The sequence below is a fragment of the Chiloscyllium plagiosum genome, unplaced genomic scaffold (genome assembly GCF_037043375.1).
Source record: "Chiloscyllium plagiosum isolate Xiang-an unplaced genomic scaffold, Cpla_swu_hap1 HiC_scaffold_12, whole genome shotgun sequence".
In the NCBI taxonomy this organism is placed as follows: domain Eukaryota; kingdom Metazoa; phylum Chordata; class Chondrichthyes; order Orectolobiformes; family Hemiscylliidae; genus Chiloscyllium; species Chiloscyllium plagiosum.
Genome location: NW_028270150.1, coordinates 40,901,624 through 40,927,528, shown reverse-complemented (window position 1 = coordinate 40,927,528; position 25,905 = coordinate 40,901,624). Strand labels below are relative to the sequence as shown.

At 38.9% G+C, this 25,905-nt stretch overlaps 1 protein-coding gene across 1 annotated transcript; it reads left to right on the top strand.

The window, feature by feature from the left end:
• Positions 1-1,876: 1,876 nt before the first annotated feature.
• Positions 1,877-25,644, top strand: LOC122555562 (immunoglobulin lambda-1 light chain-like). The gene is made up of 6 exons (XM_043701588.2): positions 1,877-2,057; positions 3,427-3,503; positions 9,246-9,611; positions 14,849-15,154; positions 21,105-21,214; positions 25,453-25,644. Exons 2-6 carry the CDS (start codon positions 3,440-3,442, stop codon positions 25,537-25,539), a joined length of 933 nt encoding a protein of 310 aa, XP_043557523.2. The 5' UTR covers positions 1,877-2,057; positions 3,427-3,439; the 3' UTR covers positions 25,540-25,644.
• Positions 25,645-25,905: the final 261 nt, after the last annotated feature.

The following is a 25,905-nucleotide window of genomic DNA, read 5'->3' as shown; positions in this document are numbered from 1 at the left end:
AATTTTCATAGTTGAGTGTGCTATCTAGGATTATTTACATTGCTTATAAAGGACATTAGGCTACACAAATACAAATTGTGTTCTATAAATTTGTTGAGGATATAACTTGAAAACTTAGTGCTGTTAGTACTAAGCTGTTACAGTAAATGAACAATACTCTGGAAGTATTTGTCACCTAATTGTAATTCGAGAGTGTGGTGCTGGAAAAGCACAGCAGATCAGGCAGCATCCAAGCAGCAGGAGAATGGAAGCTTCGGGCATAAGTCCTTCATCAGGAATGAAGGCTTATGCCTGAAATGTTGATTCTCCTGCTCCTCAGATGTTGCCTGACCTTTTCCAGCACCACACTCTCAACTCTGATCTCCAACATCTGCAATCCTCACTTTCACCTAATTGTAATTCTCATGAAACACCATTACAATTAATACTTTAATTACAAAAAAAGCCTAATAAAGCACAAAATAAATTCTTGAACCTAACAAACAGCATGGTTTTCCTCCATCAGCCCTAGTGTGCTTTCTCACACAATGTTTCACAGTTTACTTCACTACATATGCGTCTGACCTCTATGGTACTTCATGTATCAGTTCTAACCAGTGGCAGGAATACATAAGTGGACTGCCTAGAATTCTGGTGCCATACTTAAAGGCCGGCTGCCCACCAGGCCAATCACTGCCAGTCATGGATTGCACTTTGCAGTACACATAATGGGAGGGAAATGAAAAAGAATAGCTCCTGAAGGCACATGGCAATACTTTGCTACTTTCCATCATCGTCTATCTGACTGACTGTCATTGTGCCTGCAGCTCCATGAGTCAGGTTACACAGGCTAGCTCTCCTTAGCACCATACCATGGTAGGATCCTGTCTAACAGTGTCATTCTTTCCCAGCATAGCATAATCTCTGCTCTTTGTTCAAAGTGGAAGCATCACGTGTTGAAAACGCTCACTTTTATTGGTCAACAGCAGAAGCAAAGAAAAAGCAAACCAAAAGAAATTGCATCTGCTTCTGGAAACAGACAGGGTCAGTTTACCTTTTAAGTAACGTCAAATTTACAGTCAATGAAAACCTGCTTCACTCAAGCCAGATCTATTCCATATAGGTTGTGGATTTGGAAAGTGCTGTCTAAGGACCTTTGATGAATTTCTGCAGTGCATCTTGTAGGTAGTACACACTGCCACTACTGAGCATTGGTGGTGGAGAGAGCAGATACTTGTGGATGTGATGCCAATCAAGTGGCTGTTTTGTCCTGAATGGTGTTGAGCTTCTCCTCTGTTGTTGGAGTTGTACCCATTTAGGCAAGTGGGGAGCATTCCATCAAACTCCGTACTTGTGCCTTGTGGATCAGTTCTGGGGAGTCAGGAGGTGAGTTAGTTGCCACAGTATTACCTCTGACCTGATCTTGTAAATGTTGGGGACAAATGGCCAAGATTGAGGTCTGGAGGAGCAAGCAGGGAGCTGGAACCACCAGCTACCCATTCTGACTGTCTTGTTGGGAATTGTTGCTGTCTAGTTTCTCTTTGCCACATGAAAGAATAGGAAATTGCAAATAATTGGGGCAAGGTTAGGAGCTCATGAGACATAAAGTCATGGAATTAAGCCACTTGCCATTCCCTAGAGAGATTCTTGTCTCACAACAATAAAAACAAGATGCTGCAGATGATAGAAATCTGAAACAAAAACAGAAACTCCGCAGATTTGGCAGTATCTGTGAAGGAAGAAATAGAGTTAACGCTTCACATCTGATATAATTCTCTTTCAGAATGGGGTTCTCATCTCAGTTAAACTCTGTTTTAAAATTGTACTTTCCTGTCTCAATGTTGAAAATCTCATTTTTCTGATCATGCCACATTTCTCCAACAGACGTGTCATTACTCATAGCGATCGGGGCTGGGAACATTGTTTTTTTGTAATTCTTGCTTGGAATCGCTGGTGAGACCAATATATATTGTCCATCCCTAATTGCCGTCAAATCCAGTGGCTCACCTGGCCATTTGAGGGCAGCTAAGAGTCAATTATATTGCTGTGGGTCTCAAGTTACCTGTAAGCCAAACCAGGTAAGGACAGCAGATTTCCTTCCTTAAAGAATATTAGTGAATCCAATGTATTTGTATGACAATTGACAATATTTACATAGTTACCCTTAGACCAGCTTTTATTTCCAGATTTTATTGAATTCAAGTTTCCTCATTTACCATGGTGAGATTCCATCTCATGTCGCTAGAACATTCGTCAGAGGCTCTGGATTACTAGTCCAGTGACATTACTCTGATGTCTGAAAGAATTTGACATTGAATGACCATACACAATGAGATTAGTAATATTCTGCTCTTTAAGCCAATGTACCAGCCAATCCATTCATGCTATTTTGTAAAAGTTTATATTTATATTTGTTACTGCTTGGTTTATGGTATTTGAGTTCTGGAGTATTGGAACTTTAGAAATTGGTGTTTTTCATGCTGTATTGTTTCATTCTTAGATGAAGCCCAAATCCACACATTCTTCATTACTAATTGAGAAATGTGTACATGAATGGGAATTCTAATCAAAATTCAATAGGTAATTGACTCCCAGGAGAGTCTCACAGGCCCCATTGTCACCTTTGTTAACAGAAAAACTAATTGCTGCCTGACAACATGCTCCCAGGTTTGTATTAGAGATGTACTCTCCACAAATCATCACCTAACACCATAAAACACAATGTTACTCAGTGATTCTGTCAAATATCTCTTGTACTTGCACTTGTCCCTGACAATTAGAATAATGGTCCTCAGAGGGAGGTTGTATATATGTTTCATTCAATTCATCCAATATGCACAGATAATAACCAGTAAGAGGTAAAAATATAATCCATGTATGATAAATTATTGAAATAATATCACATATTTATTGAAATAAGAGCAATATACAGTAATTTTAATATCAAGACATATCATATTTACAAAAATTCCTGATTCAATCTAGTGCTATAGAATAATCTATATGTAGATTAGAATATAATAGTTCATTTCCAGAGCAATGTCTGTTTTCATTACATTGTAAAATAATTTCCATTTTATTTACTGGCATTTATTGTATTTTATTGTGATTCTTTCTAAGTTGTCAATTCAATTAAAAGCCGCTCATTTTATTTTAAAATCTCATTATCTTAAATGCTGTCTTTCTTAGAGATAAATCAATTTATATCCAGGTTTGAAATCTGTTAAATACTTAAGTCTCAACTTTGACAGCCTTGATCTATCTTTTAAAGTTGAAAGTGAAGAGTTAGAGAAGTATATTAAAATATGCTGTTGAAGTATACCATAACAGTATAATATTGAAGTATATGATTGGAGTATACCACATCAGTCAATCTTCACTCCAATGTAAGAAAATCACAAAATTGTTGCCTTTAAACATTAATTGTTACCTCTGCTATAATTTCAGAATTTGTTAAATAATGCTACTGTTGGGAAATCACGGCATCCAACTTTCCATTTTAATTCATATCCTTGTCAGTGCAGGTAAGAGAGTTTATAAAATCTTCTTCCAATTCTCATTCGAAAGGTAGAAATATATCTTTGTGCTTTTAACTCATTTAAATGTTGCTTCAGAATTGCAGGTTTAAACCCACTCGATTAAAACAAAAAGCCTCAGCAGAAATTTGAAAACAATTTTTCTCTTTCAAATGCTACTTTAACCCAGTCTGTATTTCCAGCATGTTCCTCTATAATTTTGAATTTTCAGGATGGTTTTTTTTTTTCTCATCTGCCAAATAATTTAAAATGGACACTGCTGTACTTCTACTGTTAAGAGAAATTACTTCAAAAGCAGACTGTAGAAACTGTTTAGATGAACTAAAAACATAGAGAGAACATGCTTTTGACCCATGAAACCATTCTAGAAGAGCTTTCTTTTTGGGATGAGATTTTAAACTGAGGCTCTGTCTACTCGATGCAATAAGTACCATTACAACCTCTGAGGAGTTGTTCCCAGTTTCCTGACCAATATTCATTTTTCAATCCACATCACTAAAACATGATTAGTCATTATCTCACTGCTGTTCATGGAATCTCACTGGGTGTGAATTGCACTTCCTACAATACAACGCTATTTCTTTAAGTGTTAGTACATGTTTGGGAAGTTCTGAACTTGTGAATGGCAATATATAACTGCAAGTTTTTTTCTTTGTTGTTTTGTTATTTGATGATAAACGTGGGACTACATAAAGCTCTTAAAGGATTGCAATTCTAACTTGCTTCTGAGAAAGTGTATGTGCTGTTGTTGTGAAATTTACAGGAACTGATTTTCATTACTAGTGTGTGGTTCAAAACTGGTCATAATTACACTAGACTTGTTATTTCAATAGTATTCAAAATTTATATTATTGTTAGAAGCTCCAGATAGAGAGATGAACATGTGCAGAAAACACATTAATGCTGGGGACATGAAATCAGATTACAAACATAATTCATACAATTTAGAGAAATATATTTCAATTGTGTGCAGTAGCCCACTACATCTCTCAGAAATAGAGAAAACACTACTTTTGCTGTGAATTGCATTGTACAGTTCTTATTTTATGATGAAATGTGGCTGTCATTTTGCACACAAGTTTCAACAAACAACCGAGATAAATGGCCAGTTATTTCCATAGTGATTGTAACAAGGTCAGCCAACTGGAACTTTATGTATGACTCTACGGTTTCTAACAAAGGCCAGTGCCCTATCACCAAGTCACTCCTTGTTTACACATGAACAATTTTTGACTTTAGTACTGCCTCTTCGGAGTCATGTCTCAGAGTGTCAGTATCTCTGACATTCCCTTACTTATCTCTCAGCCAAAGCTCCCTGAGCGAACCATATTAATAGCCCCAGTCCAGGAACTCATATTCTATTCAAGCCTATTCAACCTTTCCCCATAGCTCAAACTCTCCAATCCTGGCAACCTTCTTGTAAATCTTTTCTACACCCACTCAAGTTTAACAACATCCTTCCTGTAGAAGGGTGACCAGAATTGCATGCAGTATTGTAAAAATAGCCTCACCAATGTCCTGTACAGTTGCAACAAGCCCTCCCAACCCCTATACTCAATGCACTGACCAATAAAAGCAAGCATATCAAACCTTCTTCACTGCCCTGTCTACCTGTGACTTCACTTTCAAGGAACTATAAACCTGCACCCATAGGTCTTTTTGTTTGGCAACACTCCCCAGCGTCCTAAGTGTATAAGTTCTGGCCTGTTTTGCCTTCCCACAATGCAATATCTCACATTTATCTAAATTAAACTCCATCTGCCACTCCTTGGCTCATTGGTCTGTCTGATCAAGATCCCATTGTACTCAGATAGTCTGCATTATCCACTGCACCACCTATTTTGGTGTCATCTGCAAACTTACTAACCATACCTCCTATATTCGCAACCAAATCATTTCTATAAATGATGAAAAGCAGTGGACCCTGCACTAATCCTTGTGGCACACCACTGGTCACAGGCTTCCAGTCTGAAAAAGCAACCCTCCACCACCACCCTCTGTCTTCTATCAACAGGCCATAACAGTTTGGCACTCCAGTCAGATGTTATGTATAGGTATTGCATCCATTTCTGATCTATTAGATAGAAGAACTGGAGATATCCAAACAAGTAAGATTGCAAAGAAGAGGAAAAGGGCTACCTAAGGTTCTTTCAAATTACACTCTAAATACAAGATAGGATGTGACAGGTTCAAATCAGAGGAAGATTAATTTATGACTGATCAAGAAGCTTTTGCAATAAAGAGGCCAAAGTACAAGAGAAAGACTAGGAACAGTAAGGTGAAAACGATGGAACTAAATGCTGAATGGAGGGGCGTAAGGATATTTCTGAATAGAATAGTTAAGATAGGTCCAGTGACTTTGCTCATCCATAATCACTAATCTCACCTGCAGGCAGGATAAAGCTTTCCCAATGTTTTCAATTGGAAGAATTGTATAGGAAATGAGAGAGTAATATATGAGAAAGAAAGTAATTGTGAGAGAAAGAAAGATGGGAATATATGTAAGAGAGAAATGGTGTGAAAAACACAAGGGAAGAGCATTGGAAGAAGTGTGAATGAGGGCATGTCCATGGGGAAGGGTGAATGATGGGAAGGAAGAAGTGGAGGAATGTATGTGCACAAGTTCACCACAAGAGTCTGTATGGGTGAGAGGTAATGCAAGTTAGCATCTCTAAGAGCAAAGGATGGTGAATGTATGAAGGGAAGACAGAAAGCAAAAAGTCAACAGCACAAAAGAAGAGTAAGTAAAAAAATGAGGCTGAGTGGGTACAAAGCAGGGAGAAGCATATGTGCAAAGGGAGGCAGGAATAAAGAAGAGACACCATATTTCCTATCATGAACTAACTCACCAAGAAAGGGATCATGAATAGAAATAATTTCAAGAACAGAAGAAGGTCCCTTAGAGCTGTAAGAATCTGATGCAGAAAGAGGGGAGTTTAAAAAAAAACATTCAAAATACTGTCATGTCCATTAATTAGCTAATTATTTCAATTTTGATTATTTCAATGGTGGTTTCAAGATTAATACTGACTAGATTATCACTACACATGAGTGGATTCAAAAAGAAAGTGTATTATTAACATGTTGCTGAGAAATTGTTTATCTAACTGAAAGAAAATAACAATGTAATAAGTATACTCAGAGCTTTTTTTTAAAGTGAATTTCCCAACATTTGAATTTAGAATTCAGTTTGAGAGAGAAATCCTTGTGTCAAAAATAACTGTGCAGAAATACATAACATGATTGAGCAGAGTCAGCATGATGAAAAAACCATGGCTAAAAATCTTTTTGGAGTTCTTCGAGGAAGTAACAAGCAAGATAGTTAAAGGGGAAAAAATGGATGCGATACTGAGATTTTTAGAAAGCATTTGATAAGCTACCATACATTAGGCTACTTCAGAAGATGAGTGCCCTTAAAGGTGGAGGTAGTATATTGACATGGAAGGGGTAATGGCTATCTAATAGAAGGCAAAAGGTTGGGGTAAGGGGAAGAGTGTATTTTCAAGATGGCAATCTGTCACTAGTGGAGTGTCATAGGGATCCATGCTGGGTTCACAGTTATTTATAATATACATCAATGACTTGGACGAGGAAAGTGAATTTACAATTGCCAAGTTTACAGATGACACAAACATGGGTGTCAAGGCAAATGGCAAGGCTGATGCAGACTACAAAGAGATATACACAGGTTAAGCAAATAGGCAGAAACTTAACAGATGGAATGCGGGAAAATATGAGGTTATGTATTTTGACAGGTGGAATAGAGGAGCTGAATATTATTTGAATGGAGAAAGACTGCAGAAAGTTACAGTGCAGGAATTTGGGAGCCCAAATGCATAAATCTCAAAAAACTTAGCATCAAGGATCAACAGATAATAGGGAAGGCAAATATAATGTTAGCCTATATTTCAAAGAGAATGGAGTATAAAAACAGGGAAGTCTTGCTAAACAATATAAAGCACTAGTCAGGCTGCTACTGTGAAAAGGTTTACTCCTTTCTTCTAAGGAAAGATACTGGAGGCAGTCCAGAGGAAATTCACTCGGCTGATCCCAGATAAGGAGGGACTGTCTAATAAGAAGAGGTTGAGTAGGTTGGACTTTTGACGAATGAGAGGAGATCTTTTTGAAACATACAAGATTTTTAGGGGACTTGACTGGATAGATGTCGAAAGGTTGTTTCCCCTTGTGGAAATGTCTAGAACCGGAAAGCATAATCTCAGAATAAGGGATTGACCCTTTAAGACAGAGATGAAGAGGAATTACTTCTCTCAGAGGGTAGTCAGTTTGTGGAATTGTTTCAAATATTGGGCTGACAAGGCTGGGTTGTTGGATATATTCAATGCTGTGATTGTCAGTTTTTAAATCAGTAAGGGAATTAAGGGTTAAGGGCAAAGGGAGGAAAGTAGTTTTGAGGATGATCAGATCAGCTATGATCTCATTAAATGTTGGATCAGACTGAAAGAGCTGAAAGACCTGGATGTGCCTTCTTTGTATGGTCTAACATTGTACAGTGCCCATTAGGTTTGCACCTGTCTGCCTTAATATAAGATTATGCAGTATTCTATAGGTTATACTGATGGGACTATCCATTGTGACTGATCTCCTGTAACTGGAGTGGAAAATGGGAAGCCACCTGTTTGGACACATATTCCTGATGGTGGCCAATGAAGTGGCTGCTGTTCCTTTGAAGAATGACCCCCTCAAAGACGTGCTGAACCAAAGTGCCGACACTCTGATGATGCTGCTCCTTTATAAGGTTATGTTGTCCTTGGCCTTTTTCTTTTCGGGGAGGTTATAAAAGCAGCAATTCTGAGAAGTCTAGGTTTGAAGGGTTTTAGGGCCAATTTGATTACAACTAATAGATACTGCCTCAGGAAAAAGGCTTTCAAATTTAAAAATGACACTTGTACAATGAAAAGGAAGTGTCCAGTTTTGCCAGCTCAGCCTTTCACTGGTTTGGTTTGGTTTGGTTTATTCTTTAGCAGTCTGGTTGTTTGAAAGCAGTCAGTTTTGAGGCTGGTGGTCCAAGAAATAGCGAGATGGAAGAAGGTGTTCAATGCCGAATCCCACTGGCATTTCTCTCTCTCCTGTAAGAGCCTGTGTTTTCTGTTACCTTTTGTGCCAAGAATTATTAACGAGGATTGTTGCAAGTATTTGGAACAGCATCATTAAGTTTGGGATAATCGGTTGTGTTTTTGGATTATTCTATAAGTTATTCTATATTCTGTTCTCTGTTGTTTGTGTTTCATTTGGTAATCTTGTTAATAAATTGTGTTGTTTAAAACTAAGTGGTTTGACCAGCTGCATCACTCCTGGAATATCTGTGTTATACCTGCTTAAAACAACGAGCAAAGTTAGGGTCTGGGCTAGGTCCTTGAAATAGTTTGAGGGGGTCTGGCCTGGTTCATAATGGCACTCAACAGTGCCACTGATCATGGTGACCATTACTGGGGCTGTAGCTATGCCTCAGTGGCCATGGGTTAAGTGCGGTTCAGAGGAGGAATGTTCTCCTGACCATCAAAGGCTGTTTTGAGCATCTTGCATGATTTCCACAATATTAAGAGTATGTGCTCTCTCACTTCCCAAATATCTAATCAGCAATGCTACTGGAGTGCAGTGATCCTCATCAATATGAACCGAACCTAGATTTGATGAATTATGAGGAGTATGGTGTTTTTTTAATGTTCAATTTTCCAATAAATTAATGATTATGTATTTTATTGTTCCAAGGAAAAAACCTAGGCCTGACCATTTCTGTGACTCCACCTGCAATCAAAGCTTTAAAAGGACAGACAGTGAATATAAACTGTTCATACCAAAGCAAAGATGGAGAACAGCTGAGGATAAAATGGGGGAGAGAAGATGGTGTACAAGAGCTTTGTGATTATATTTATAATAAAAATAATACCAAGTATACAACGTGGTGTTGTACAGAACATATGAATATCACAATGGATCTCTCAACAAACACAGCATCTTTAACAATCTTCAATCTTCACTTAAATGACTCCAATATTTACTTTTGTCAAATTTCCATTGAAATACCTCCCCCTGCACTAACAGTAAAAAGTAAAGGTATACTCCTCACGGTGGAAGGTAAGCTGGCATCAAAATTGAAAAGATGTGAAAGGGTGATTACACTTCAGAAATGTATTGCAGCAGTTATAATTGCTTTTTAATATTGATGTCTTGAAAGATGCTACATAATTGTAATTTCTTTCTTTATTTGCAAAAGAACCAAGCTTTAGTTTTTAAACCATACTAGTTGTCAGGAGAAAACTGGTGGGAGGTATTCAGCTCCTGGCAGTGGTACAAATGAGATGCAAAAGACAAAGATAAGTAGCTGATAGAGAAAGACAATTTGAAGATTACAATGTGAAGTGGAAACATATTTTTTCTTTTCAATAAATGTGAAAGAAATACTGGAAGAGCTTCTTAGGTTATGAGAGCAGGTATTCAGAATTTATTTGGAATATATTATAGAATAGATTTGGATTCCACTGAGTGTTAAACATGAGAGGGAAATTTATCTGGTGTGTTAGTTTAAAATAAGTCACACTAAATTGGCAGATTATTTTCCACGCAGACCACTTATTTAGTTAGAACAGTTCTAGGTTTAGCAAACACAATATAGGTGACACCATGGCACAGCACTGCTGCCTCACATCACTAGGAACCTGAGTGCCATGGTCTTCAGAGAAAGCAATGGGCTGAATTGCCTCTCTCTGGACTGTCAGGATTCTATGAACATGTGTTTTGCCGAGTAGTCCCGCTGATAACAGAAGAAAAGATATTTACTTACATAGTGTCTCTCATAACAGCAGAAAGATTAAACAGAACTTAAAGGTCAACAAAGTATTGAATGAGGAGATGAGGGATAACTTGATGTGCATTTTGGTACAGAAGGGATAGAAGTGAGCTCAATATGAACAGTGTGGGTTGCTGCCACCCTTCAAAGGAGGTTTTAGTCAATGCCACCAATACAGGAAGTAAGGAATTTATGTTGTGCTTCAGCATGTCACAAAGTACTTCGCTTCCATTATTTCTCAAAATGTTTGACAGCGTACAGAGGCTTGTTTGGATAGTCAAAGAATTTACTGCTCTTATATACATAAATCAGTGAGATTTTTACATTTATTGAGATGTGTAGACAGGACCTTGGCTATGCTTCTGACAAGACAGCATTGACATTTCAGTCTAAACTATGGGCTGAACTTCCCCATTTTGAGTTAACATGTTTGGCGAGTGAACTTCATGGAGCCCAGTCTGCCATTACTCAGAGTGATCTTTCTGCTCCTCTCCTCATTAGTAATCTATTGGGTCTCCATGGTGACTTTCTTCATGCTAGGGAGGTGTAAGTCCTCACCACTGCCAGGACCTTCTGGCATTCATGCCACTGGCACCATATATAAAGCCCAGGTGCAGACCACTTCAGATGCTGGAAGGCAAGAACTGGTCCCTATGTTGAGTTGCACACCAATTAAAGTTGTTGAAAGGGAAACAGGCAATCTGCTTCACTGACAGGGACCTGGAGATGCTAGAGAAGGTGCTGGTGGATGGGATGGTGGACAGTAGGCAGCGTTTTATGTTACTTACTGCCAAAGATTGGGCAATCCAGACTGGGCCAAGGTAGCAGTACCAACAGATTCGGGAATAGCTTCTACCCTGCTGTTATCAGACTTATGAATGGACCTCTCATATGATAGAGTGATTTTTCCCTGCTCGTCCTCTATGTCTGTAATACTATATTCTAAATCCTGTTCTATTACCCTGATGTACTTATGCAAGGTATGATTTGCCTAGTTAGCATAAAAAAGGATATGTTTTACTTTATCTCAGTGTGACAGCAATAAATCAAATCAGGTCTGTATCACATTACAGCTACAAAACTAACACCCAACTGGAAGAGAAACAATAATCTCTGTGCTCCTCAAGAGTATGTATCACTAACTTTTCTATGGTACCACATGCTCCAAACTCAGCTCGCTCATCCTGGAAACAATGAGGCTCTCTCCGACTTCTCGGGCTCGATGCTGCATTGATGTGGCACATTGTCTTGGCTGTCTCTCTCAGTCAATGTCTGGACTTTTAGGCTCAGCTTCATCCCCAGAAGATTGCTGTTGATCGCCAATGTCTTCTGCTCTGGGACATCAACTCTCCATTCAGTTCCTATGGTGAAAGGTATTATATGCCTCACTAATGCAGCATGTCATTTCTGGAGCAGTCCAGATATTGAAACCTCATCTTTAAGGGGAGTAAGGTTAGTTTCGCTATGGCTGGGATGGAAACTTGAGCATTGTATCTTCATTCTACATCAGACTCAGGGTGCCATAGAGATTTCATGAGTCATATTTGAAGGGGGTAGTGATTGTGTCCCAGCAGCCATCCCCATGTGGCAGATAGAAAGAGGCAGATACCTGTGAGTTTTCTAAGTATTATGACAGCTCTCTCTAGTGCAGATCTGCTAAACTGGCATTGATTATATTTAATTTGAGGTTTAACAGAGTGGAAACATTTCCTGCTGGCGAGAGGGAACTCTCAAAGAAATCTGGGTGCAGTTTATATCTCGATGTAACCAGAAGTAGTCAGGAATGTCGGAGAATCCCAACATCCAGTCTGCTAGCCTCTCCTTGTCATAGGGGCAGGATATGACCATCTGTGATCTGGAGAAAATGGCATCAGTGAGCTCCATGATGCAGTTATGGGTCAAGGATTAGCCCCCAGTTGCTTCCCAAAATGTGCCCCTGGCATAAAACTTCAAGGCAGCTCTAAGGTGGCAGCTGCTGAGATGGCATTGCCACCCAGTCCCTTGAAGTACAGGTCCTACTCCAGCTGGTCACACAGTTTGCTGATGAAGGCCTGGGATATTATGAATTGGTGTCTGCGCTGTCTCTCTGAGAACTAGAAGAAGTGACAGTGCAGCTTACGGGTCTTTGCTCTACTTGTTCTCCTCCACCTCCTTTGTGCGCCTTCACCTTCTGCCTCTCGCTCTGGAGGCTGTGCAGTAGCCAGGGAAGGTTTCTGCTCTTGCTGACAATGTTGTCATTGCAGTTTCCTTCTGTTTCTTTCCTTCACACTTGAAGCAAGGTCATAAGGACTTGTCCATGTCCGTGTCAGTGTCTGATCTGTGAGCAGATAATGTGTGGGGAATGTCAGAGTGAAGACCACTTCACTAACTGTAAGCCTGCGCTCTGACATCAATCACAATGACGTTTTGTATTATGCCCCGTCACAGTGTGGCATTGAGGCTTCCCAAGGAGGGTAGTGCCATGCCTCAATAAGAAGCTCTGAGTTGTGTAATCTTATTCAAATGTAGATTGCGGAACCGAAGTGTTCATGCTACACGTGGGATAGAATTCTGGCAGTAAGCTATCTTGATACTCCCCCTCTACCACAGAGAAAATAGCCTTAGTTAGCTTGTCCGATTCCATTTGCTTCGTTGACATGACAAGAGAAAAATTAATGTGATCAACAATGGTCCTGATTACTTAAAGCCACAGTTTGTAATGTTCATTCTTGGAAGATGAATGATCTGCTAATCAAGTGCAATTTGATGCCTGTTGGTGGTATTACTGAATTGGTGGAGGTATGAATACTACAATTTCCCCTAACAAAACTTCAAATTCAAACAATTTGACCCTGACCCTGTCGAAAAATACAGTATCTTACTCCACCCTGACTGCATGTGATGGCAGCCATTTTATATCATCGTTCACCATCTGACTTTGGATCAAAGGTTCACCCTTCTGATTTTGTCAGAGTTTCAGGCTCAGCCTGAAATGTTGAATGATCACCTCTTCCTTCATGTTCCTGTTTGTGTTGCTGGCCCTGTGTTCCCAATGACTGTTCTGCCTCCCCCCACAAAGTCAAGCATTGAAGGACTGAAAGATGTGTGTGTTGGCCTGAGAATAGGCATAATGTTGTCGTCAGGTTGATGGTTTGGCACTGCCAATTTTCATGGATGAAGAGTGGAGGAAGATGATGTCCTGAAGTCTGCAGGGATATTGTGGTGAAGTCGGTGTTGGATGATGGCCGGGCCAAGTAAACAGTGAGCTGCTGTTACCAGGTACCCACTCTGATTTACAAGTCAGGGGACAGTTTTGTCTAGTTTCTCAGAGAAGGAGAGGAGGTTTGGAAATGGCACATAAATGAAGCAAAATTTGGCAACTTAATGAGATGCGAATACAAGGAGGGAAGGGAGTCACTACTCATGAGCAAGGTTTTGAAATCTGCTCAAGCTTAAGGGGAGGTGCAGAAATTTTTACTCAGTATCAAAATTCCAATTTTTTTCATTCTCTCCATTCTTTGCCACCTTTCTCGCCACTGCCCCCAATACATCAAGGAGAGGAACATTTCACTCTATATAGCAAATCCTTGAGTGAGATTGAGTTAAACAACATTATGACTCAAAATGAACGGCAGAACTAAGGGTGAAGTCATTGAGGGTAAGAAACTAATGATTTATTGATTTACAACAGTCAAAAACTCCATTAATTTATAAAACACGTATAGTTTTATGTAATTTTATATAATTTTTGAAGTTACTTTTTTAACAATGTTTCAGTAACAGAAGCAGATTCTGAAGAATTTATTCTATACCAGAATCTTGAATAGCGAGCAGTATGCCTAAAGTTTTTTTCTAAGAATTAATATACTTTTCATTTACGAAACACTAGATTTAATTAACAACACAAGAATCTTGAGCCCATCTACTTAACTGGATGGAGAGAAAACAAAGCAGCGTTTGTTATGTTATGGTTGTGTAATCTGCTGTTACTTTGGTCATTATTCTATTTCTTGATTAGCATATTGTGAGAAATAATGTAGCTCCTTTCAACTGAACTAAAACCAACTGTAGTCTAAGTAAACCAGCAGTTGCTAATACAATAAGCTGCTAACATTAACTGTATCCTCATTAAATAAAGACAAATTGAAACTTTGACTTGGTTTCATAGTTACTCCCATTAAATGTAATAATGTCATCAACTGAATTTTGCCCCGACTCTGAATAAAGTTTAATCCTTACACCAGTTTCAAAGTATTTCAGAAATCTGCTTTATTAGAGGAGCCCTCAGATCTGGTATTTGAGAATGAGGTGTAACAAAGTAGTAGGTTTTGATGAATGCCTGGAGATTTCAGTGCATCCTATTACACTCTGTTTTATTTCCCTAAGTCTGCTTTCTAGCACAGGTCACACAGTAAACATTACGTAATACTCATCAAACAGTTCCTAAATCTCATAAGGTAACAATTGAGAAAGCAGTAAAAATCAATAAGCAGGCAGAGTCATAACTGGAAATTAAAGGTCTAATGGCATTATAACTGATTTTCAGCTCAGCCTACCGTCCAGTTAATTGAGAAGACTCATCCTGACCCTCATGAAGTGAGAGAATTAATTTGCACATCACTGGAGTTCTATCCTGATGACATTCAAGTGTCCTGGTTTAAAGCTGGAGAACGAATCACGAATGGCATTAAGAATGGGGCTCTCTATACCAACAGTGACGGTTCATTCTCCATCACAAGTTTCCTGAGTCTTTCTGCATCTGAGTGGAATAAAGGTGAAACTTACTCCTGTCAAGTGAACCACTCAACGCTGTCTGCACCTGCTGTTGAAACGATTTGTGTTAGTAACCCAGGTAAGAATACCTGTGTGTTCTATCACATAATATTAAACATAATACCTTACCAGATGGTTTAATGCTTCAACTACTGATTAGCATTTATTGGACACCGTCCTTGGCATCACTCTGCATTGCAAACCAGCTGTCCAGCTAAATGAGCTGACCAAGGGAACAAGGGGTTTTGTGATGCAGTGGTAGCGTCGCTACCTCTGGGCCAGAAGGTCTAAGTTCATGTCTCACCTGTTGTCCTGAAGGTGTATCAAGAGGTTTGAAATTTCATTTTTTGTAGAGTATAAGATATGGGATGGAATGTGGAAGGAGTTGTAAGACTGAATAGTTAATAAACTCGTTTCTGCCACACTGATGGGTTTGAAACAAAGTTTTCATTGGTTGAAGATGGTTGCGCAAAGGTGGAGATTAGAAAGAAATGTTCTTTTAAAGTGTTCTCAAAGCTAGAGGTTCATCAGTTGAGGAAGGTTTAGAAATTCTATTAAAATTTATGAACAATTTGTATCAGAAAGATGACCTATTAAATGCATGCGAGGCATGGTCAGCCTTCAATTAACGTATAGAGCAGGATTCTGGATTAGCGGTGCTGGAAAAGCACAGCAGTTCAGGCAGCATCCGAGGAGCAGTAAAATCGACGTTTCGGGCAAAAGCCCTTCATCAGGAATACAGGCAGAGTGCCTGAAGGGTGGAGAGCCTGTATTCCTGATGAAGGGCTTTTGCCCGAAATGTCGATTTTACTGCTCCTCGGATGCTGCCTGAACTGCTGTACTTTTCCAGCACCACTAATCCAGAATCTAGTTTCCAGCATCTGCAGTCAATGTTTTTACCATATAGAGCAGGATGGATATTCTGTAGAAGAATATAGATTTGAATTTAAACTATATCCAATATTTCAAAAACTTTCACTTGGAGATTCCTAATTCAATGCTTATCTTCAAATTTTTGGAAAAAAAAACCCAGAAATTGCTGAAGAAACTCAGAAGATCTGGCAACATCTGTGGAGAGAAAACAGAGTTAATGTTTCAAGTCCTGGGACCCTTCTTCAGGACTATTGGACTAAATTGTTGAATTGTGCTAAGGTGTCAAGCATGGATAGAGTTAGAGTTTCAGAAAGACCCAAATTTTAGACCAATTGTCAGAAGCCTTAAAATATAACTGGGCAAATATTCCCTGCCTTCATGGCTCAGATGGACCATTCAGCTGTAACACAAATAGTAGAGGATTTCGTGGTGGCAGTAATGCCAGGTCACCTAGATATAGGTCCAAACTGTCAACACAAAAGGAGAGTCAGAGCTAACCAAATGGAGGGTAGGCACCTGGCAATTACAACAGGGGTGGCAGGAACTGAAGATGATCCCCAGGATTAGCTGGAATATGATTAACAGGTGTATTAAGTATGACTTGAAATACAATTGTACAATAAGTGGTCCTAGGTAGAATGTTAAGGTGTTCGAAATTATGTATCACACAGCATATTTAGAGGAGATGATGATATAGGGAACTGGATTTGTTACAAGCAGCTTTGGCCAATACTGATTAATAAAATTGCAGAACCATTCATTTGGGCCGTGTTTGGCATTGGATACAAATCCATTGCGCATTTTGTAGATTGGTTAAAATGTTACATAGATTATTTAAACAATAAAGGACTAAAGTCAAGGAATTTGAAGATTCTATTGCTGCAGTTTTGAGGATGACTGCATGCTAAATTAAGAAAGAGAGTGGTACTTCCCTATGCAATAGTGGGACAAACAACTTAATTAGCACAAATTAATTGCAAATTGAAGCACCCTTCTGTTCAACCGATTATCTATGAACAAGACTAAATAAAACTGGACATTGAACATGACAAGGCAATTAATTCTGAAACATCAATGGATTTAGAGTTTTCACAATTCATACATTAGTATATGCCTTTAACAAGACACAACTCTAATCAAAATATTAAGATATAATGAAAATATATTCTAGATGTTATTGGTGTCAAGGGATAGGAGTTTAAATGTTAAAAGATTAATTATCTTAAAACTACATTTGCAGTTTGCTCATCCATCGCCTCAAACCATACTAAAGGATCCAAGAATAAGGAATGCTGAATACACTAAACCTACAGAAGAGATCAAGGATACATGTGATTTGTGTAAAAAACATAGGAGGAAGCCATACATATGGGCATCCCCTGTTAGCAAAATACTCTAAAGATATTGTAGCAATCTTGAAGGTCTTGGATGAGCAAAAAAACATTTTCATGCTGCACTTTGTAGATGTGGCAACAAGACCTGGTCAGTCCATATTAATAAACAGTAAATGAAGAAGAATAATAGTGGACAAGGTAATGGAGAAAAGGATAAGGACTGGGTTGGGGTCACTGGCGAAATTTCTTAATTGAGCGAGGTAGAATTTGCCAAGAGTGAACTTAGGAATGTGTATGAAAATATAAACATTGTAGTAATGAACACAGATGGGGAAAATACCTTTAGTAATAGCTGAGTGTGCGAAATAAATTACATGGTAGTGGATAACATGTTTAATAATTTGCGACTTGGTTGGTCAACTAGGATTTTAATATTTGCCCTAATTCTTGCAGTTCACATGAAGAACTTACTACAAATAGTACGGTCCTTATTAATTAAGGGGGAAATCTTCTTTTGGGAGAAAGCTAGATATTTCTTCAGCATCAAGTGTTCATCTCCCAGCTTAGGAAGGGACTGCAATTAATTTCACTTTTTCTGAGTACTTCAATGCCCTGCATACATGGAAATGGTATGCATCAAGAGTGAGGTTTCACAGAAAAATTTGATAAATGCTACAGCATCATAGAAGGCCATCAGAATAAATTTGAATCTGGGGACATAGTAAATTACAATGAGAAGAATAGAAAGAGTGGAAGGGTCTCTGTAAAGCTACAGGCAATAATAAAAATATGTAACCTTTCATCATGGCAACCAATTAAGGTATATTGCTCAAGGTTAATTGGCATTGATTAGATATTGACAGAATCTGCACAAGTCATTGAAAGTAATGAGGCACCTATTATAGACCAGTGCAAACTCCCTCAAAATACATTAAGAAGATAGTCGAGACCCTAACTTTTTCTGAATTTAAAGGTAAGTGTAAGTGTTGTGTCCCAGATACAATTCAATTGATCCAACTACTCAACCTTAAACAAAACGCATTTAATTTTTAAACTATAGTTAAAATACAGACAAAATAAAATAAATGAATTGGCTTAACTGTAACTATCAAATACTTAATAAAATAATATATACATAAAATTATCTATTCCAATATAATGTCAGCCTATAAACACAACCTTGGCAAAGGCAAATTCAGTATAATAGAGTATCTCACATGCAGTTATAGTAGCAGGAAGAGAACTCTAGCTTTTAACTGTAACACAGAGAAGAATAAGCTTCAAAATCAAACTTCAGATTCCAGTAACTGCTACTAAAAGCTAAAATAAGAATCCTGGTTCTGTGCAAGCTTGACCCCACCCATTCAGGCTGCTTGTATTGTTCTAACTTTAAAAAAAACCCAAGGCCTCACAAGCTGTTTAGTCTATTGGCTTTGAGCAGACTACCCAGCAACTCTGTCTCAATGGTCCTTCATAAAAAAAGGACAAAAACACCTCCTTAAGCCATAGTATCATCACAAACCATACAGTTTGCATTCATATATGGTTGACAATTATGAGAACCCTATTACAACAAATGAAGGGCTGACTGAATATGGACAAAGTGATATGGAGATGCACAACAAGGCTAATTGCTCCAGAAAAACTCTGAAGTTTGGCAAGAAAATAACATAAATGCAGAATGGGTCACGGCTTAGAGGAATACCATTATTATAGGGGACACCACTACAAAATACAAGCATTGTCTAAAAATACAAGATGAGGGACAGAAGAAAATATCCATGGATTGACAGAATGAGATACAGATGTGAAATTTCAGAAAATGCAACTTTGAAAATAGACCTGAAGTGAACATGGGACTAGGAAAGGATTGTGAGATTGTAAAAGGATTTCTGATCACTGGATGGGAAATCTTTTAGTAGCAGTCTGGAACCAGATAGAAGGATGAGTAGAAGACATGGTTTGACAAGAACAATGACTATAGAGCAGGTTGGGAATAATGCAGGACGCATAACCCTCAAGATCAAGCAGTTTTAGAGGCGACAAACACATATGAACTTACCTTCATATAAGGAAGCAAAAAGGGTTTAGAGCTGGAAAGAAGATGTTGTATACCCTGCAGTACTAGACTGGGGACAGTTTCAAGATAGTTTAAAGATCCTGAGGAGACTTGACAGTTAAGATGGTTTGGAAGTGAAGGCTATAATGAAATGTGCCAGTGCTGTTCAGATGTTGAGATCAAATGAACGTTAACGAAAGCAAATTTGCAAAAATGCACACTCATGTTTTCAGCCTTGTGTGACCCAAACATGAAGCTGATCCCTTTTAGCAATGCTTCAGATACCAATCTTGCAGATGGCTATATCTACATGGAAAGGTTTATCATATCCTTGGTGGGAAAGATAATTTTTTTTTATTATTCATTCAGGGGATGGGTCAATATTTATTGTCCATGTTGAGTTACTCTCCAGCAGACAGTGGCTCCTTGCCTTCTTGAACTCTGCAGTCCCTTTGGTGTAGATACACCCATGGCGCTGTTCCAGATGGAGTTCTCAGATTTCGACCCAGGCAAGTTGAGAGTATTTCATCTTCTGATGTAGATTGTGGACAGAGTTTGGGGAGTCAGGAAGTGAATTACTCACTGCAGAATTCCTAACCTCCAACTTGCTTTTGTAGCCACAGTACACATCAGCAGCAAATGCCAGGATGTTGATTGTTGAGGATTCACTGATGGTAACACCATTAAATGTCAAAGGCTGAGGGTTAGATTCTTTTATTGGAAATGGTCATTGTCTGTCACCTGTGTGGTGCAAACTTTGTCTATTGGCCTGGGAAGTCAGGGAAATAAAAAGAGCATTTGAAGGTATCTTGGTAGCTGAAAAATTGGCCATTGTCAGATCTATAGATATGGGGTATATTGAGTCGATATTCTAAAGGAAATCCTGTACGAGAGGCAACCTAAGCAAAGTTTGCCCATAGAACATTTTGTGGATTTTCTTTGGGACAATCTACACTATTTTCTTTTGTTCATGGGTTCTGGGTTGTTGACTTGTCCTTGCCAGCTTAAAGGCAATATTACAAAGAAAACAAATTCCCAAATATATAGGTTAACACAAGTTACCTGTTGTCAAACAGACTATTCCATTAAAGATAGTGCTTACCATACAAAATTATTGGAAACCTTCAAAGAGAGGAGCCTGTTAGATATGTCGAATTATTAACAAACTGAAAACTATCATTTTTTGTTAAGTTTGTTGTGAATAAGTGTGTATGATTGTTTCATTCTAAGAAAGAGTGAAGTAAATATTTTTAATCAACCTGTTCAGATGTAACAACACACACCAAAGAAGCAAGTGAGGCTCGAGTGTTGGTCCTCTGGAAGGAAGGGATAAATGGGAGGTTGATTGTGTTACAGGGAACATGAAAAGGTACATATAATGTAACCAATCAATAACATTATAACACAGATACAAAACATGAAAAAAACACTCTTTCTTTCATTAGCTGTGTTTAAAGATTGTGTGTCTTCAAAGATTTTGATTTTAAAAATGAGAATTTCTTAATATAATGTGTAGCTAAATAGCATGTAGCTAAACAAGTTATCGAAGCTAATTGGTTAATTCATTGACAGAACTGTAAGAATGAGGCGTTAATAAACCGTATCCACAAAGAAGCATGCTTTCTCACTGACTGGCCTGGATGCAAATTGATATTATGGAAACAAAACTCCATTAAAGATAATACGCTGATAATGGAATGGTATGACTTCAATTATGTGTCTACCAATGAATTGTGAAATGTTTCATCATTAAACCTTCACAGATGCAAGGCCTGACATAATTGTTGCATGGGCAATAGTAGTAAGACTGATGATCCTTGTTATGGCAACACTGATTGCGATGGCAGCATTTAAATTATGTTTCAGATCTCACGTAAGTACACTCTTTTACATGTCATGTTATGAAACACGTGTCACGTCTGCTTTGTCACTAGGCTTCTTCCAGGGTCAGTGAGCACAGGTACTGTATGGTTTTTAAAATTCTTTCATTTGTATCTTTGTGAATTATTTGGTAAAGATGGATAAATCCCCAGGACCTGATCAGGTGTACCCTAGAACTCTGTGGGAAGCTAGAGAAGTGATTGCTGGGCCTCTTGCTGAGATATCTGTTTCATCGATAGTCACAGGTGAGGTGCCAGAAGACGGGAGGTTGGCTAACGTGGTGCCACTGTTTAAGAAGGGTGGTAGGGACAAGCCAGGGAACTATAGACCAGTGAGCCTGACCTCGATGGTGGGCAAGTTATTGGAGGGAATCCTGAGGGACAGGATGTACATGTATTTGGAAAGGCAAGGACTGATTAGGGATAGTCAGCATGGCTTTGTGCGTGGGAAATCATGTCTCACAAACTTGATTGAGTTTTTTGAGGAAGTAACAAAGAGGATTGATGAGGGAAGAGCGTTAGATGTGATCTATATGGACTTCAGTAAGGCATTCGACAAGGTTCCCAAGGGGAGACTGATTAGCAAGGTTAGATCTCACGGAATACAGGGAGAACTAGCCATTTGGATACACTGGCTCAAAGGTAGGAGACAGTGGGTGGTAGTGGAGGGTTGTTTTTCAGACTGGAGGCCTGTGACCAGTTGAATGCTACAAGGATCGGCACCGTGTCCTCTACTTTTTGTCATTTACATAAATGATATGGATGCGAGCATAAGGGGTACAGTTAGTAAGTTTGCAGATGACACCAAAATTGGAGGTGTAGTGGACAGCGAAGAGGGTTACCTCAGATTACAACAGGATCTTGACCAGATGGGCCAATGAGCTGAGAAGTGGCAGATGGAGTTTAATTCAGATAAATGCGAAGTGCTGCATTTTGGGAAAGTAAATCTTAGCAGGATGTATACACCTTAATGGTAAGGTCCTAGAGAGTGGTGCTGAACAAAGAGACCTTGGAGTGCAGGTTCATAGCTCCTTGAAAGTGGAGTCACAGGTAGATAGGATAGTGAAGAAGGTGTTTGGTATGCTTTCCTTTATTGGTCAGAATATTGAGTACAGGAGTTGGAAGGTCATGTTGTGGCTGTACAGGACATTGGTTAGGCCACTGTTGAAATATTGCATGCAATTCTGGTCTCCTTCCTATCGGAAAGATGTTGTGAAACGTGAAAGGGTTCAGAAAAGATTGACAAAGATGTTGCCAGGGTTAGAGGATTTGAGCTATTGGGAGAGGCTGAACAGGCTGGGTCTGTTTTCCCTGGAGCGTCGGAGGCTGAGAGGTGGCCTTATAGAGGTTTACAAAATTATGAGGGGCATGGATAGAGTAAATAGGCAAAGTCTTTTCCCTAGGTTGGGGAGTCCAGAACTAGAGGGCATAGGTTTAGGGTGAGAGGAGAAAGATATAAAAGAAACCTACGGGGCACGTTTTTCACACAGAGGGTGGTACGTGTATGGAATGAGCTGCCAGAGGAAGTGGTGGAGGCTGGTACAATAGCAACATTTAAGAAGCATTTGGATGGGTATATGAATAGGAAGGGTTTGGAGGGACATGGGCTGGGTGCTGGCAGGTAGGACTAGATTGGGTTGGGATATCTGGTCGGCATGGACGGGTTGGACCGAAGGGTCTGTTTCCATGCTGTTCATCTCTTTGACTCTATGAACAACTGTTGTTTCAGGGATAACAGCACAGACAAAAAAACCTCTCCGAGTTCTTTTGTGATCTTGTTTCTTTCAGATAGATGTTTGTTTGTATTACATTAGAATTAGTTTCTCCTAATCCCACAAAAAACTCACAAGCCAATCTTCAATTCACAAGTCAATCTAAAATGCACAAATCCTTTCTATCAGTTTGGTTCTTGACAGTGTATGAGTAATTCCAGGCAAGAAAAAATATTCCAATTCTCCCATCATTGTTCTCGGCATCATAATCAATAATATCTTCAAAAGCAAACTGGATCAATAGATCATCATAAAAGGTGATGAATAAATGTTGAATGCAATAGATCATCTTAGAGCACACGGTTTTCTCTGAGAGCTTATTATTCCATCAAACAGTTAAAGAAAGGAGAGAGAGCACATGATGATGTAAATTGTACCCAATGAAATGTCAGTGATATCTGAAGAGCTTTTTTCATTGCGTTCTTTGAGGTAAATGTTCTGCCTTTGAGCTTTCCTTTGAGGTAAACCTTCACTAAAATTAGTGTAACATTCATGAACATAATGTAATGAAACCTACCCTATATTCAATGATATTTTTTGCAAACAGCATCAGAAAATTTAAAATTTTACTTATTGGTTTTTCACATGTGATTTCTAATCTTTGATTGCAGAGGTTATTCAAAATCCTGTCCAGACAATGCCTCTAAGATCTATACAATCAGTTTGAAGTGTGGTCACTGTGAAATGTAAAAATGTAACCCCATCCAACCTGTAACCTGTATTCTGGTGGGTGAGTAAGGTGTCAGGCAACCTGCGCCCACCCTTACACAAACTGAAGTCTATAAGTTGCCAACTGAATGTCACTTACAGACCTCATTCCACTTTTCTTGTCTGAACGTAGGGTGGCAGTTGGGAAGAAGAAAAATTACCATCCCACAACTTCACCAACTTCAGTGAAAAGACAGGAAGGAAGAGAGTTTCCTCCTTTGCGATATATCCTGTGCCCATCAGGGACACTGCCACCACCTTCCAGTACCTCCCCACCCATGTATGTAAACCCTAACCACCACCTCCTCATCCCTTAGGGACCAACATCCCACTCCCACTTCATTAATGCTGCTCCTGGGTTTTTATTGACTTTTCAACTGGGGTGGTATGGGTGTGGAAGGCCCAAGGAATAGGTCACCTTACAATTGCAAAATCCATATCAGTAATTCGATCATGACCAGGCATTTATTTTAAGAGACAGATGCAGAAATTACTGGAGAAACCCAGCAGGCCTGGGCAGCATCTGTGGAGAGAAAGCAGAGTTAATGGTTCAGGCCCCGTGACCTTTCTTCAGTTCGTGCTACCAGACCTGCTGAGTTTCCTCAGCAATTTCTGTTTATGATTCAGATTTCCAGCACCCATACTGGTTTATTTGTTTCAGTGACTTTGATTGAGGGATCAAGATGCTATGGAAACTTTTGTTCCATTCTTTGAATTCTTTTACATCTGTGATGCAGAGCAGATGGTGCCTTTGTTTAACACCGAACCTGAAAGATAGCACCTTAAATAGTGCAGCACCCCATCAGTACCACCTTTAGGTACAACAGAAGAGTATTTGCTCATGGTGTTCGGAATGGGCTGAAGACCCTCAGCAGCTGTGCCACTTATTAATTCAACTGTGACTAATCTATTCCTGGAGCTTCCTCACGTGACATAGCCTCCCCCAACCACCAAGCTCACCAACACCCCAAACAATTAGTTAACCAACACATCCAGCCTTATGACACATTGTGTTCCTACACAAATTGGAAAGTAAAAAAGACTTAATCCCCAATTTGATGATGCTTCCTGTCAGCCAAACAACCACTCCGCCCCCATTTTGGATATTTTTATTTCTGGTTAAAATGCTCATACAAAATTAAACAATATTGATTTTGTTATAGTTATATTCCTCAGATTCCCATGGATGAGTTCAGCAACATCCCGAAGATTGAATTTCTAATTCCTGGAGACTCCAGTCTCATCCGAGAGGGATTACACTCACTTAATCACATCTGACAATAATATTAAATAAGTGATTAAATGATAAGATATCTAGGCGAGACTCCATCTTCCCTTGCAAATGGATGTAAAGCCATCCCATGGTGCTATAAGATCTAACAGAAATGAAATTCAGCTTGAAACTGCATCTTCAGCAATATGCAAGATTGACAAGTTTATATTTGCCTTTAGTATAGCCTTATTATTTTGAAAGGAAATGGGGGCATGCATGACTAAAGCACTCAGGATCATACACCTGACATAAAAGCGAAATTCACTGCCCCTCCAAAAAAATCTCAATTACTATTTGCTTTCTTTAATTTAATCCCAGGTCCAAGTATCTAACCTGTCCCTATCTAATCAGTGCGAGAAACCTTAGGAGTCTGCTATGTTTTTATACTATTTTCAGGTTCAGTGCATTACCAAGCTACCCACAATTTCCCATTCCTATAATCATTCATTTAACATGTTTTGTTGTTTGTTGTTCCCAGGATACTGATGATGAATTTGAACGACCTTGTCTCAATCAAACAATTAAGCTACAAACGGACCTCATTAGAACAAATTACGGAAAATAACCTGGAAATCCACAATAGTCTAATTTGTAAATGATGTTACAATTTTGCTGTTTCCAACTCAAATTAAGTATACTTTACAGTATTATTAAATGCATCATTTATCTATCTTATATAAGAATCTTATTTGCAGACAAATCTGATTGCTTGTGATCAAAATATACCATTCACATATTTTCTGACTTTCTAATTCTATACTTCCAATGACTGGACATGAGGAAATAATATGGTCAGCTGCATAAGATGCTAAAGACATGCCCACATTCCATAATAAACGCATACATCGGACCAACAGGAAGCTGAAATGTGTCAATACAATGGACATGAATAAGACCTGCATTCATGCAGTTCCTTTTGATATGGCATATC

Excerpts from the sequence above, each read along its gene's own strand:
- LOC122555562 (XM_043701588.2), top strand. The coding sequence starts at position 3,440 with ATGCTACTGTTGGGAAATCACGGCATCCAACTTTCCATTTTAATTCAT. Across the intron at positions 9,612-14,848 it reads TATACTCCTCACGGTGGAAG|CTCAGCCTACCGTCCAGTTA; the intron begins GTAAGCTGGCAT and ends ACTGATTTTCAG. Across the intron at positions 15,155-21,104 it reads GATTTGTGTTAGTAACCCAG|ATGCAAGGCCTGACATAATT; the intron begins GTAAGAATACCT and ends AAACCTTCACAG.